Genomic DNA, 16,822 nt, shown 5'->3' with positions numbered 1-16,822 from the left:
GGTACTCCTGACCGCGTTTCTGTGGACCGCCTCAAGCCGGCCCACCTCGACGTGGACCATCCACCGCCAGTGGCCCGGCCCCCGTGTCGGGGCCGCCCCCCTGCGGGCGGACCCCCGGCACCACCCAGCCCCGCCGCCCCCCGGTCCTGCACCCATCCCAGGGGCAGCCGGAGGCATCCCAGATGGCATCCCTGCTGCCCGGACACCGCCAGTCGCCAGGGGGCGCTTCGGCCGGGTCATCCGTTTGCCCCGCAAACTGACCCTTCAGGTGCGTGGGGATTCTGGGGGGGCGCGTGTGGTGGACACGAAAGCACTGACGTGGTGACATCACCCCGCACACCAAGTGGGGGTGGGCCATGCCGGGGAGAGAGGCGTGGCCTCAGGATATACACGGGGCACGCAGCCCCGAGCAGGTCAGTGCTGCAGTTTGAGTGCTTTGAATAAAGACTCTTTTGTATGAACCGCGTTGTCCGCTTGCTCCTTTTGTAAGCCTTAGCGCGCGCAGCACCGCGCTTCAGTATGATATACTATGGCGGTTGAAACATAAGCTCCCTCGACTCTGCAAATCGGTTTTTAAATTCCTTACTGAAAGAAACCGCTCATACTACGTATACAAAGTTTGCCGGAACTTTCGTCTCCTGCCGAAGAGTTTAAACGCGTGGCGTATATAGAGTCTTGCGTCTGTTAAAACGCCATTTAAAATAAAAAGAAGAAGAAGAGCGTGAGGAAGAAGAAGAAATTTTCCTGCGATGGTCGCGTTCGGTTCGTTGTTGATCACGGGAACCAACCGAGGTATCGGGTTCGAGATGGTTCGACGGTTCCTCACGCCGCCTCGTTCTCCGCGCCTCGTGATCGCCGCGTGCAGAGACCCGAGTTCCGCGCAGGTGCGTTTCCACCTTTCACCGGAATGAGCGTTCGGCAGAACCTAAACATTAAATTTTATAATCGTATTAAGTGTGTGTGTTTCCCTCCATGAACATCACACCTTAAAGTTATAACCTCTTCCTCCTTAGTTAATTCGCGAGAAGGTAGGTCGATATGTTTACTGGCGGATCGAGGTTATGGTTTTATTATGTCTGTACCTGGGAACAAGATATCTCAAAACGTTGCAGACGGATTGGGACGAAATTAGGTCGAGAGGTTGATTATGTGACGAGAACGAATTGATTCGATGTTGGTCACAATCGGGATCCGAGGATTTAAAAAAGTGATTCTTCACCATTGACAGATTCTACTGTATTATTATTACGAGCAAATAGCAGCCGTCGCTTCGCTTACGGGAACAATATGAGAGTGTGGGGAGGTAGGGTCTGTGAGGGAGGGAGGCTGAGGAGAAGGGGAGGGGAGGTAGGGTCTGGGGGAGGAAGGGAGGGAGGGAGGCGGAGGCAGGAGAGGGGAGGAGAGAGAAGAGTCGGGGGGAGGGTGGAGTAGGAGGGGACGAGTGGAGTTGGAGAGGACGAGTGGAGTTGGAGAGGACGAGTAGAGTTGGAGGGGACGAGCCGAGAGTTGGAGGGGCGAGCCGAGAGTTGGAAGGGACGAGCCGAGAGTTGGAGGGGACGAGCCGAGAGTTGGAGGGGACGAGCCGAGAGTTGGAGGGGACGAGCCGAGAGTTGGAGGGGACGAGCCGAGAGTTGGAGGGGACGAGCCGAGAGTTGGAGGGGACGAGCCGAGAGTTGGAGGGGACGAGCCGAGAGTTGGAGGGGACGAGCCGAGAGTTGGAGGGGACGAGCCGAGAGTTGGAGGGGACGAGCCGAGAGTTGGAGGGGACGAGCCGAGAGTTGGAGGGGACGAGCCGAGAGTTGGAGGGGACGAGCCGAGAGTTGGAGGGGACGAGCCGAGAGTTGGAGGGGACGAGCCGAGAGGAGGAGAGGACGAGCCGAGAGTTGGAGAGGACGAGCCGAGAGGAGGAGAGGAGGAGAGGACGAGTAGAGAGGAGGAGAGGACGAGTAGAGAGGAGGCGAGGACGAGTAGAGAGGAGGAGAGGAGGAGAGGACGAGTAGAGAGGAGGAGAGGACGAGTAGAGCTAGAGAGGAGGAGAGGAGGAGGGGAGGAGGAGTAGAGAGGAGGAGAGGAGGGGAGGAGGAGTAGAGAGGAGGAGAGGAGGAGAGGACGAGTAGAGAGGAGGAGAGGAGGAGGAGGCGAGGACGAGTAGAGAGGAGGCGAGGATGAGTAGAGAGGAGGAGAGGACGAGTAGAGAGGAGGAGAGGACGAGTAGAGAGGAGGAGAGGACGAGTAGAGAGGAGGAGGAGAGGACAAGTAGAGAGGAGGAGGAGAGGACGAGTAGAGAGGAGGAGAGGACGAGTAGAGAGGAGGAGAGGACGAGTAGAGAGGAGAGGACGAGTAGAGAGGAGGAGGAGGAGGGGACGAGTAGAGAGGAGGAGGAGGAAGGGGGGGATTGAGAGGAAGAGCCAGAGACAGAGACGTGGGAGAGACCAAATAAGACCTTTTGCATCAATAAGACAAGATCAAAGCTGACCTTGTGATATTTACCCCTCTCCCTCCCCCCCCTCTCTCCCCACACCTCCTGGGATATGAACGTAGGCATTGTCGTGTTCCTGGCGATTAAAACCGTTCAAGGAATGGACAGCCGAACAAGCTGTTGCTCCGAGGCGTTCAGTTAAAATATATATATATAGCGGAGAATACGCGTGGGGGCAAGTGGGGGGGAGAAACTGGAGCCTTACCTTCCTGGATCCCAACGCCAGTCTTCACCCTGTAATAAATAACTCCAACAAAACAGAATTAAAAGGTACAAAAATAAACAGGTTTATTAAAGAAAATGCCGGTAACAAAGAAACGCACGGCAAACTAAATTCCTAACTTGAGGGAACCTCCACGCCAGACCCAAACACTGACAAAGGAAAATATAATGATGTAAAAATAAAAGGTGTAATTTTATGGCACTTGGCTCAACTCGATCGGTGCGTCCCGCCAGGAACCGCCAAAGATCGTCTGAGGCCTTGGCGTCGTTGCGCGTGAAATGCGCTCGTTAGCGTGAAGCAGGCCTCACCGTGCGTCTTGTTCATCCCTGGCCTCGTCACGCTGCAGCGGCAAGCAGCGCTCGTCCACTCGTCGTTATTGCCTGGAAAACTGCAGCTCTCCGTCCGTTGCACTTCCGTCGCTTTCACGACCACCAGCAAAATCTCGGAACATGGCCGCCCGCGATGAAGCCTCCCCGTGCAGAGAACAAAGCACAACCGTCCCCTATCGCTTTTGGAACGAGAGGCGCAAGAGGGAACGTTCGCTCTCAATGCCCAGACACCAGAAGAACCAGGGGAACGAGGAGAAGATTCCGGCATACAACTGTTCACTGCTAGACCCAAACCGAGAAGGGGAGATGCAAACCGTTCATTATGACATCCAGAACCAGAAGAGGAGATGCACAACCGTTCACGTCCAGACCAAAACCGAGAAGGGGAGATGCACAACCGGTCACTTGACATCCAGAACGAGAAGTGAAAATGTCCGCCACTACTTTGTCCACCCCGCTCTGACATCATCTGTGCCTGCTTCACCAATCAGCGTGTGCCACTTCTTTGTAGTCCATCTCTGCTCCTATCAGCAAGTCCCATCTTACCCAGGCTTGTGCCAATCGACTCCCCCCACCCAATCACCGCTCTTCTGGGCGTGGCTCTCGGCCTGCCTGTCCTTGTGGTGATGTAGCGCCTGTGGCACCAGCGGTATTGTTCAATCTGAGTTTCCGGTTAGTTTTATTCGTAATTTGTGTGGTTTAATGGCCGATTTTGGCTCGTGTCTGGTGCGGTCATAAGGAACAGAGGTATAGATTACAGAGGTATTGACACACAGGCGATTAATTTACCCATAATCCCTGAGATAATAAACCCACCCCACTCCTCTGATGGGGATGAAGATACACTGACACGACAGTCCGGTCTAATACAAAGTCCCTACTTATTACATGGTGGTTCTTCTTCATCGCGACATACGGAGCACACTAATCGATACATTCTACCTGGTTCTAAGGTAATCATTGTCTACCCCCTCCAAACGTAACAGCATTATGGTCATTTTTGCTTTTGTGTACAATTAAGTGCTGTATTTCTCAAACATGGTATTATTGCAGATTGTAAACTGGTCCTCATATTGAGGTGATTGTGTTTCTCTCACTCGATGATGTGTTGTTTCTGGTGTTCAGGATTTGCAGAATCTGGCATCCTCGCATAACAATCTGAAAATCGTACAGCTCGGTGAGATATTAAAATATATATTTGTTCACAGTGCTAAAATATCACTGATGTGTAAAATATCACTCCTGCATTACCATTGATATTTAGCTCAGGGATTATGTTTATAAATTTCCTGTATGTCGATACCTCTGTAATTTATTCCTTTGTTCCTTTTGACAATACACCACTCGAAGAGCTAGAATCCCACATTTAAAACTCACTAATTAAAAACATACCGGAAGCGAGGACATTGAGCGCTGCCGCTGACAACCCTGACTTTGGAAGCGCACAGGTCGGGCTGGCCGAGGCCACGCCCAGAAGGGCAGTGATTGGGCGGGAGTTGATTGGACTGGTAAGAAGGACACGCTGAATGGTGAGGCAGGACAAAAGACGTCAGAGGCTGGACGATAAAGAAACGCGCTGGCGGACATCTTCTCTTCTCGTGTTGGAGACGACAGCACACGGTCGCAATTCTCTCTTGTGCCTTCTCGTTCTGGATGCCATAGAGAACGGTAGTGGTTGCTCCTCTTCTCCCCCTTTTTGGTTTTGGTTCTGGCAGTAACATTGTGGGCCGGCATCTCCTCCTTGAAAATTGTTGATTCAAGGTCTTGAAGGACAGAAGACAAGTCAAGGGCCTCAAGAGTGGATGCCAACAACATTTTGTGGACAGGGAATTTTTAAAACCCACCAATCGGGGACTGAGGAACGTCAGTGGAGCTTGAGGGGGCGGAGTGGCAGGCTCCACCAATGGGGAGCTCAGACAACCTCAACAGCAGCCCCATCTCTTGCCAGGTCCCTGTCAAAAGGCCTTGCAGTCTTGATTCTTTATCTTGGCCGGTCTCTCTCTGCCGGCCTCACTTAGCACGTGCATGATTATTATTCTCTCTCTCAGAGGCCTCTACATTATTCTCTCTTTCTGCCGAGTTTCACCTAGCATGTGCCGACAATTCCCTCTCTTGGCCCTGGACTTTGTTACCTCTGCACGTGTACATGACTCTTTTTTTTTCTGGGTTGATTCAGCACGTGTGCATCTGCTCTCGACCGAACTCTCTCGCAAGCCTTTTAGTCTCTGCACGTGATTGCCCTCTGCTGGCTGCCGGACTCCCTCTCTGTGCATGTGTGCACGACCTCACCTGCCCAAGTCCCTGCTGACGATGGACCTCACCTGCCCAAGTCCGTGCTGACGATCGACCTCACCTGCCCAAGTCCGTGCTGACGATCGACCTCACCTGCCCAAGTCCGTGCTGACGATCGACCTCACCTGCCCAACTCCGTGCTGACGATCGATCTCACCTGCCTGTCCGTGCTGGGATCGCCATTACTTCCTCTTGATGGGGACTGCCGTTTGCCGGCCAGGTGTTCGTTGGTGGAGTAGAGACTCAGGCCGTCGGGAGGAGAGGCATCTGGAACATCGTGGAACACTTCTTCCACAGGCGAAATTTGCATTTATTTTTATTTAAATTATACAATGGACTACAAAATGTAAATGCTTCATGATATTTGTTATATTATATCACCTTTATCTATCGATATTGTTGAAATGAAGATCAAATAGCTGTATGTTGAAATATATGTTGAAAAAGTCAAAACGTTACATGGGGTGTACTTACTTTTTCACGTGACTGTATATTTTTGCACATACATACATACATACATACATACATACACATATATATATATATATATATATATATATACAGAGGTGGGCGGTCCGCTTCGAAAGTCCGCTTATCCGCTTATCCGCTGCAGCGGACTAACGTTTTCGAAGCGGATAAGCGAATCGGAACAACCCCCGGAAACCGAAGCGGATAAGCGTAAGCGGACTACCGAAAAATTAAAGCGCATCGCGATTCGCCAAATCAGCTGTTAGCCTGAGCCGTTACTCTAGAATTGTGAATATTTATTTAAGTGAATAATAAGTGAAACCCTAACAACTCGGCTCTTGCGACATAACGCATTATATCATAACGTTATGTTCACGTCATGGTTTATGACATGGTTGTAACATAACGCATTACATCATGACGTTATGTTCACGTCATGGTTTACGGCATGTTCACGACACCATGACGAATAAACGGCAGTCCGTTGGCCCGCCATCTTGTTGACTTGTTTGTGTCTGAATAACCAAACGTTACAGCTCTCGCCCAATCTCTTCCCGCTCGAGTTCCGTGATGCTTGGGTAACTCTATTTCTCAGGCATAACACGCCGCTCCCGAGCTCTGCCTCGGTCGAGGGCGTGTTCAGCTACGGGTCGGACATCCTCAGGCCTAAGAGGTCGGCCCTGGCTGCACCGAACTTCGAGGCCCTCGTCTTCATGAAGGGCAACCTCCAAATCCTCAAGAAGGCCCACGAGGTGGAGGAGGAAGACGAGGACTAGTCAACAGACTGCTAGTGCTAGTCTGTTGACTAGTAGACTCTCTTGTCAAAGAAAGGACGGGCAAATTGATTTTTCTTTAATGTAACTTGCATATATTAAAATTATATTTAAATTAACTGTAGAGTAGAGTAGAGTCGAGTGGAAAACTTTATTTCAATAAATTTTGAATAAATTTTATTTAAATAAAAATGTATATTTTTGATCTTAAAAGCTTTGTTTGTCTTTGTAGTAGTTAGAAATGGCTATTTAGGCTTAAAAAGCATTAAATTCCCTTTAGAAACGTCAAAAATCGCTTTAAAAACGTCAAAGCGCTTTTAAAAAATCGAATCTAAGCGGATAAGCGGTAAGCGGACTAAGATTTTCGGCCGCTGAAGCGGATAAGCGAATCGGACTACACGGGCTGGCGGAGCGGATAAGCGGTAAGCGGACTTAAAATTTTCCGAATCGCGCCCACCTATGTATATATATATATATATATATATATATATATATATATATATATATATATTGTTGTGGATATGAGGACTGTATATTTTTTGATTGTGTGCTGTACTATTGTGATTATTGTTTATTCTGTGCCTCCTGCCTCCGGAGCTGTGTAAAGACCAAAAGGGCGTCCCATAGTCCACAAGCATACACGTCAGCCAAGTAATAGAATATACCTGTTGATAGTTATCTCTTATTCTGTGTTTTAGGGTAAGGCTGTGTCTCCCATTAATTGAAGTACTCCATTGCACCAGTGAAATAGATAGATTCCCTCCATTCCCATCACCAATTACCTCCGATCCAATTGCCGCCATTGGCCACGAGGCAGGGTTGGGGAAGAAAGGCGTGTCTCCACCTCGTCATAGAGGGGGAGGAGTGAACCAGCCCCGCTCGACCAACCATGAGCCAGGGGTTTGGCTACAGAGGGCGGAGGAAGAGCGGTCGGGGAGGTTCGCAAAGGTTGAGGGGCGGGGGCCTATATAACCCAAGGCAGGGGTGTGGCCAAAGGAGATGAGTTTTTACCGGCAGACACAAGGGAGCCCAAGCCGTGGAGAGGAGTCAGAGAGATTCGCTTTTACAAGAGACTGGAAGAGTTGAGCTTTTACCAGAGACAAGACGGTTGAGCTTTCACAGAGAAGAGAGAACCCGTCACACCAAGCTCCGTGTTGGCTCCACCAAGCTCCGTGTTGGCTCCACCAAGCTCCGTGTTGGCTCCACCAAGCTCCGTGTTGGCTCCACCAAGCGTTCACCTCCAGCCATCCACCTCCTGCCATTCCTGCAATTCCCCGCGTGAGTCAGTGTCTTCTGTTTGTTCTGTCCTGGGTTAATTAAGACTGTTAGATAAGCTAGTATTTTCCCTGTGTCACCTGCGTCTTATGTGCTTGTAAATAAACGTGACTGCTTTCTTTTTGCTTATGTGTGTAAATAGTAAATAAATTTAGTAGTATTTCCAACCTTTTTGTCTTCGTTTTCCTCTTTGCATTGCGTCGTTTTCGTCTTTTCCCTCATTGAGCAGCTGGGGTGCGATACGGCCAAAGTCTGGGTGAATCGGGTGAGTTTTGTTAGGTCGCGGTCTTACACCACCGCTCGGTCTATAACATCTAACCGCGATCTGTAACAATATATATATATATATATATATATATATACATACAGTGGAACCTTGACTTACGAGTTTAATTCGTTCTGTGACCGAGCTCGTAACTCAATTTGCTCGTTTCTCAAATCAAATTTCCCCATTAAAATGCATTGAAATGCTATTAATCCGTTCCAGCCCGCCAAAAACCACACCAATTTTTTTTTAAATATGCAGTATATATAAAAATATCTCGCGCTTTATATTTCACCTGTATGCAGCATACAAGTTGGCAGGATGGCCTGGACTGGAGGTACGCACACTTGACTCTAAACTGTCCAGCCTGGGTTTGAATCCAAACCCAGCTATAACCTGTCATGTCGGTGTTTCACAGGCAGGGTGATTCATCAATGTGTGTACCGCTAAACTGGGCGCCCCGTTTGCGTCCCATTAGTTGTTGGATGTTAAGGATCTCACCGTGTCTTCCACAAAGAGAAGGCGAGCTATCGCCGGCACTCTGAACAAGTTGTGGCCTGGCATGCTCTTCTCCTCTGCCGTTATATACGTCTTCTTGGCATCTTTTTCCAGAAGAGCCCTGTCTCGTCACAGTTGAAGATTTGCTGGGGGATGTATCGTTCGGCTTCTATCAGTTCGGCAAAAGTTATAATAAAATCTTCAGCTGCCTTCACATCTGCCTCACCAAGTCGATAACACGCACACCTCGCTCATGCTTTTCGACGATTGCGTGTTTTATATCCAAGCACATCATCCTCTTCTTCAAAATAACCTTCAAAATAACGCTCCAAAATAACCAACATGTGAAAACAAAAACAAAACAGCAGCGGTATACGGCAGATATGCTTGCACGGCAAGATAACCACGTGACCGGAACCCACCTGGTGGCGGCTGGCGTAAGCTCCAAAATAACCAACATGCGAAAACAAAAACAAAACAGCAGCGGTATACGGCAGATATGCTTGCACGGCAAGATAACCACGTGACTGGAACCCACCTGGTGGCGGCTGGCGTAAGCTCCAAAATAACCAACATGCGAAAACAAAAACAAAACAGCAGCGGTATACGGCAGATATGCTTGCACGGCAAGATAACCACGTGACCGGAACCCACCTGGTGGCGGGTGGCGTAAACTCACAATAACCAGCATGCGAAAACAAAAATGCAGCGATATACGGCAGAGATACTGTACTTGCACGGCAAGATAACCACGTGACCGGAACCCACCTGGTGGCGGGTGGCGTAAACTCAAAATAACCAACATGCGAAAACAAAAATGCAGCGATATACGGCAGAGATACTGTACTTGCACGGCAAGATAACCACGTGACCGGAACCCACCTGGTGGCGGGTGGCGTAAACTCAAAATAACCAACATGCGAAAACAAAAATGCAGCGATATACGGCAGAGATACTTGCACGGCAAGATAACCACGTGACCGGAACCCACCTGGTGGCGGGTGGCGAAAGCTCGTAACTCAAATCTCGGCTCGCATCTCAAAGCAATAAACCGCCCGAGCGACGGCTCGTATCTCGAAAAACTCGTAAGTTGGTGCACTCATAAGTCAAGGTTCCACTGTATATATATATGTATATATGTATATATATATGTATATATATATATATATATATATGTATATATGTATATATATATATATATATATATATATATATATATATATATATATATATATATATATATATATATATATATATATATATATATGTATATATATAGTCACGCAACCGCCGAAATTAATATCTGGCGGTCGCGGATAGCCGATCACGAGGCTTTAACTCCGAGGCGGAAGCTCAATAGCGGATTCCAAAGTCTAATCTAAGCACGCGGAATGGAGGGAAACAGCGCAAGTCCCCGCAGCCTAATCTATCAAATCAATCAGGAAACTCCGTTCAGGTATTATGTACTAAAAGTAATATAAGGGTTTATTGGGAAAAGGGCAAGGACAGGAAAAAGCACGCGCCGGTAATAAATATCCTAATCGGGATCCCGCACACCGACTTCAGAAACAAAACGAGGGATTATGAATAACAAAGAAACACGTCTTTTATGTCAAGTGTACGCGGAGCTCGGCCTTATCTTGTCTTTGTCGTCTTGGTGGCTGCCATCTAACACCGCTCCTTCCGGCCCGATCGCACACCATGAGGTCCCTCGCTCCAAGTCCCACAAGGCCTCGCTCCAAGTGCCACGCGTCCCACGCAGGCTAGCGGCTCCACACGAGGTTGACTCGGACCAAAGTCCTGCCGCGTCTCAAACCCAACTGCTCAAAACGGACTCGGTCTCTGCACTCGAACTGCGAACTGCGCACTGCTTGGGCTCTCTGCGCTCAACTCAGGATCCCAACCCTCGATCCAACTCTCCTCTCAACTCAACTCCAGGCTCATCCGAACTCGGGTGCACACGAACTCTTGACTGCCGAAAATGGCGTCTGGCCCTCGGTAATATCTCCGGCCGATGACGTCACATTGGCGCACTGCTCTGCCAATGAGAGCCTCCCCCGGCTCGCCGGCTCGTCCAGGGGCACGCCCACTGCGCCACTCTCACTCCCGTCCCTCCCATTCCTTGGTCACAGCACGTGCTATGCGAGGCGGGTAGGCCTCTCGGAGGTGTAAATGGTGGCGGCCAATTGTGGCAGTGTTCCAGCCTGATTTCTTCCTAAGTCATGTCAGCGGAGAGGGCGTCATTTAGTGTTGTACTAAAGGCCCTAACTAATGTTTAAGTGGTGTGTAGTGCCAAAATGGACAAAGGTTTGATTACCAGGTGAGACCTACAAGGGCTCTACTCATTATTTCCTTACACTAATTATCACCCGAATCTCCTGGTAGATTCACAATCATACATCTTAACCCGACAAACGCCTACACATGAAGAACTTATTACAGGTAGATTCCCTATCACGACAGTCGAATACCTACCTATACAGATCTACCTGGCTCTAGATATTGCTTTACCCCCAGACATAACAATATATATATATATATGTATATATAATTTCCACATGCGAAATTTGCATTTATGTTTATTTAAATTATACAATGGACTACAAAATGTAAATGTTTCATATTTGTTATATTGTTACGGACGCGGCTAGGATGTTGATTGGCCGAGCGGATGGCCGCCGCGCCCGAACAGTTACCCCGACTAACCCGATTCCTGAACGTTGGCCAAAATCACGCCACAGATATTCAATAGGGAAAAGACAAAAGCGAAGGATGTGAAGAAGAAGAACACCAAAGCCAAAGGGTGGAAATACGAATATAATTTATTACTATTTACACAATCAAAGAAACCAAGGAGGAGGAAAGATAAACATATGTCACCCACAGGGTGAACCGTATCTTGCCAAGTGACCTTGACCTTAATAATTTCGTATGGTGAATAGTATGTCTTCATGACCAACGCACATGAAATATTGAAAGATTTTGATGAGAACTGAGGAAATAATTTTTTCATGAAAATTCCGTTTTTTCGTCATGACGTCATCAAATGACGTCATAGCGTCAAACTGTTTACAGATCTGGGAAGCACTCATCAAGGGCATTCATATGAGGTATTACTCGATATGGTACCTACGATTTCAAAAATTTGACCTTGGGGTCAATAATTTTCGACCTCCAGCGCTAACCATGAAGGTCAAGGCCGATCGCCACCAAAAACTAATCGGCTGAGCGCCGGACCATATACTAGATTCCCATGAAGTTTGGAGACGATCCGATCAAAGTTACTCAAAAAATTAGTGTTTCGTCGACCTCCATGATTGGCCGCAAAGTGACCTTGACCTTTGACCTTGACCTTCATAATTTTGTGTGCTAAAGGGTATCTCTAAAAGACTCTGATATGCGAACTTACAAGAGTTTCCAAAGGGAACTGTGCTCTACAGAGTGACCTAAACAATGCGAACTAAAGCAATACAATATACATGAAAAGTGCAGTTTTTTCGTCATAACGCCGTCAAATGACGTCACATTGTCAAACTAGTTATATGTTTGGAAAGCACTCAACAAGGGCTTCAATTTGAGGTACTACTCGATATGGTAACTGAAACTTGAAAATTTTACCTTTTGGTCAAAATTGAATGACCTTCAAAATGACCTTGAAGGTCAAGGCCGATCGACACCAAAAACTAATCAGCTGAGCGCCATACCACACCCTATATACCCACCAAGTTTGGAGATCATAAGATCAAAGTTACTCAAAAAATAAGGGTTTCGTAATTTGACCTTGGGGTCAATAATTTTCGACCTCCAGCGCTAACCATGAAGGTCAAGGCCGATCGCCACCAAAAACTAATCAGCTGAGCGCCGGACCATATACTAGATTCCCATGAAGTTTGGAGACGATCCGATCAAAGTTACTCAAAAAATAAGGGTTTCGTTGACCTCCATGATTGACCGCAAAGTGACCTTGACCTTTGACCTTGACCTTCAAAATTTTGTGTGCTGAAGGGTATCTCTATAGGACTCTGATATGCGAAGTTACAGGAGTTTCCAATAATAACTGTGGTCTACAGAGTGATCTAAACGTGAAAAAAAAATGATTAACCACAAACAAAAAAACAAACAAAAAAACAAACAAACAAACAAACAAACATACAAGCTGACTGATACATCTTGCAAAAACTTCGTTTTGGCAAGATAATAAAATAGAAAGAGGGACGGACCAGAAGGACACAGTGCAAATTCCTAGCTTACCTATAGCAGTCTTAATTAACCCAGGGACAGAACAAACAAAACAAACTCATGTACACAAGAAGGATAGAATGGCAGGAATGAATGCTGGAAGGAGGAATGGGAAGGTTCAGCTGGGGCAGATGGTTCGGGCTTGATTCTGCACGGGACGTCGGGCTGGACCTCGACGGCCACCGATGCCACTGCAATCTGGTTCCCGCGGGGTAACGGGTCGAAGCGGCCTGGTGGAGTCAACTGCTGGTGGAGCCAAAACTACTGGTGGGGCGCAACTCTTTCGTTGCACTTCTTACTTCGCACTTCTGTCAAAGGCTTCCCCGCGCTTCTTGTTTCGCACTTCTGTCAAGGCTTCCCCGCGCTTCTCTCGCACTTCTCCGAACTCATCTGCTGCCTCAATCGTCTGCTCGTGCCGCTGTGTGGACGTCGCGTGCTTTGCCAGGACTCGTCTCAGGTGGGGGCGTCTTCTGCGGGTTATATATGCCACGCCCCTGAACCTTCGCGAACCTCCTTGATGTTTCTCTCCACACCCTCTCCAAGTCCAACCCCTTGTTCTTGGTTGGTTGAGTGGGGCTGACTCACTCCTCCCCTCTATGACGAGGTGGGGACACGCCTTTCTTCCGCGACCCGAGCACATGTTCAATGGCGGCAATTGCAGCAAACCGCCCAATTCAGTCGGCAAATGATGCAAAAAAAGGAATGCAGTTGGTAATGGAGGCTTTGAGGGAATTGAAAGGGGATCTATCTTATGTAATTCAGTGCAATGGAGTATTACGTTAATGGAAGACAAGGCCTTACCCTAATACACATAATAAGGAAATAACTGTCAACAAAGATATATGGTGTCCTTCGTGTATGCTTTATGGAATTAACTACGGGAACGCCCTTTGACCTTTATACAACAACAAATGCAGGAAGGAGGGTGACATTATACCACAATTCATTACACATCAATAAAAACAAAAACAACATTCTCATATCCACAACAATATTATATCACCTTTATCTGTCAATATTGTTGAAATGAAGATCAAATAGCTGATATGTTAAAATTTAACAAATAGTATGTTAAAATATGTTGACAAAGTCAAAACTTTACATGGGGTGTACTTACTTTTTCACGTGACTGTATATATGTATATATGTGTGTATATATATATATATATATATATATATATATATATATATATATATATATATATATATATATATTGTTACGGTTTTTAAAACCTTCACTTTGTAAATTTTGGTAAATGTTCCCTTATAAATAATCCCCTGTAAATATCCCCATTATTTGGCTAATGTTAAAGATCGCATCCTAGTTAGTCCATGTACAACACGTAGAACACCATAGGACCTCTCTGTAGTTATCTCATTATTATGTGTTTTAGTTAAGGATCTGTTCCCAATATTTGAATCTACGTTGCATTAATCAAATAAGATAGGCCCCTTCAATTATCCCCAATCATCTCTCTCTCTCTCCAAAGTGCAGTAGCGGTATGGCAGCGTTCGCTGCCCCTTGTTTTGGTTTGTTTGCTGGCCCCAAGCCGCCATTGAACACGCGGTAATCTGGAGGAGAAAGGGGAGGAGTGGGTTCGAGCGCCAGGAACGAGGCGTGGCCTGTCAATGTCTCCTCAAGAGGTGGAGCCAGCGAGCCCTCGCCGGCCAACCAGGGCCGAGGTGAGCCGACCGGTAGGCGTGTCCTTGGAGCCGGCGGCTGGACACAAACGCCCAATAAAAGCGGCTGGGAGGGACTGTTTCACGAGATGAGTGCGAAGGTCCGCGATACAAGGTACCAGATGAGCATTCAGCTGAATCGTAAGGCAGGAGAGTGGGTCCATTGACGACGACAATACCGCCATATATTCGCATTGTCCGACGGCGTGAAACCGATACGTGCAGCTGCCGCCGGGTTTCGCCTCAAGCCCGGAGCGTGGACCGGAGCGCGACCTGGAGCGGACCTCGATGCTGTGCGATCTGCCCGGACCTTCCTGCCCTGCCATCTGCTTGGACCTTCTCCCCCTTCCAGCCATTCCTTCCTGCCATTCCCTATTCGTGTAAGTCTGTTTGTTCTGTCTGGGCGTATGGTAATATAAGACTGTTTTAAGGCTGCCCTGTGTATCTGCTTCTTCCTCTCCTTGTGTATTCCCTTCTTTCGTTTCCTCTTGTAAATAGTGAATAAACCTGTGTTCTTTCTTACCCTTTTGGTTTCTTCTTCCCCCGATTGCTTTAGTCCTTTCCCAATTGAGTACCTGTGGCACGATTCGGCCAACGCTCGGAATCGGGTTTAGTCTTTTGTTAACGGCCCGAGTCGCAGCTCGCTTCGCTCGGCGCATCCATTCACGCTGCGGCCCGGGTGGGAGTATCTCCTCGCTTACGGCCGGTGGTGGTAATTAGGTAGTAAGACGGATTGGGCTTACAACCCTACTCACCACCGACCGGAAGTGACGTCGTACTTCCAGGCCCGGCGGACGGCCAGATTAACAGGACAAGGGGATGAACCCCCCCTTGCTAACGGGAGTGCCGTCCCCTGGATCTGTAACAATTGGTGTCAGGAGTGTGATTTGGACCCGAACCAAATTTTAAAAACATCTGAGAAATTTGGTCAAAATTTTGAGCGGCCGAAATTTTATTAACACCACTAAATTTAAATCATGCCATGGATGATCAAGGCGATCGTGTGCCGGTAGGGGAGAATGAGGAGGTAGAGGCGACCCAGGACCCCAGGGAGGAGATGGGGGAGATAGAGGAGGTTGAAGAAGGTGCGGTAGCGGGGGTTGCAGGCGCACAAGATGGCGGCGCCTCGCACGAGGTTGCAGGAGCACCACATGGCGGCGACGAGGGCCGCGCCCGCTGCACAAATCAAGGGGATAAATATGCAGGACCTCATTGCCCAGCTGCAGGCAGTCGTACGAATGGGGGTGGGAAACCAAATTGAGCAGCTGGGAAGCCAAATTGGGAAGTTAGACAGCAAATTTGGGGGATTAGAAAACCAAATTGGGGGATTGAGAGACGGGTTGAGTAATTTGGAAGATAGAATGGGGGAGCGATTAGAAAGCCAAATTGGGGGCCTAGAAGGCAAATTTGGGGCAAATTCAGAACTCCGCTGCCCGTCTACTCACCCATTCCCGGACCCGTGACCACATCACCCCCATCCTTTATAAGCTTCACTGGCTCCCCATCCCCCAGAGAATCCATTACGAAATCCTCCTCTTGACCTACAAAGCCCTCCAGAACCTGGCCCCATCCTACCTGACTGACCTCCTCTCCAGACACACTCCCACCCACAACCTCCGCTCTGCTGGCGCCAAGCTCCTGTCCCCCCCCCCCCCCCCCCCCATCCAGACCAAATTCAGATCCTGGGGGGACAGGGCCTTCTCCATTGCTGCTCCCACCCTCTGGAACTCACTACCTCACACCATCAGAGACTCCTCCTCACTCACCACATTCAAAACATCACTCAAGACTCACCTGTTCAACACTGCATTTAACATTTAACGCACAGCATTTAACCCCTGACTATCTCTTCTCCTTCCCCTTCCTTTTGCTTTCATTATTTACCTATTGATTTTTGTCTTTTTGCACTTGTTTTTTGTACTCTGTCAAAGCGCCTTTGGGCTTCTTGAAAAGCGCTATATAAAATAAATGTATTATTATTATTATTAATTGGAGGACGTGGGTAACCAAATTGGGGAAATGAAGGATGGGTTAACGGGGTTGGAAATTAGAATGGCCGCCCAGGAGAACCAGATGGAAGGGGGGTGAAGAATGGGTTAACGGGGCTAGAAGACAAGATGGGAGGCAAATTGAGGGAGATGGGGGAGCAATCCGCCCGGGAAATTAAACAGATGGGGGATCAGATAGAGGAGGTAAAAAAACGGGTTGGAAAGTAAATTGGATGCCCAAAGGAATGATTTGGAGCAGATGAGGGCGGCATCTACCAAAGAGATGGGAGAGATGGGGGAGGATATAAGGCGC

The 16,822-nt window shown here is 48.2% G+C and overlaps 1 protein-coding gene across 1 annotated transcript in view; it reads left to right on the top strand.

The window, feature by feature from the left end:
• Window positions 1-386: 386 nt before the first annotated feature.
• The window catches only part of LOC137426802 (C-signal), an 87,615-nt gene continuing 71,179 nt past the window's right edge, over window positions 387-16,822 (top strand). Inside the window, exons 1-2 of the mRNA XM_068115716.2 lie at window positions 387-884; window positions 4,157-4,208. Coding sequence (XP_067971817.1) covers window positions 750-884; window positions 4,157-4,208 — 187 coding nt within the window. The 5' untranslated portion in view covers window positions 387-749. The remainder of the gene's footprint in view (window positions 885-4,156; window positions 4,209-16,822) is intronic.

Source organism: Myxine glutinosa, chromosome 5, assembly GCF_964187855.1.
Source record: "Myxine glutinosa chromosome 5, kmMyxGlut1.1, whole genome shotgun sequence".
Classification (NCBI taxonomy): domain Eukaryota; kingdom Metazoa; phylum Chordata; class Myxini; order Myxiniformes; family Myxinidae; genus Myxine; species Myxine glutinosa.
This window is presented reverse-complemented; position numbering and strand designations above follow the sequence as displayed.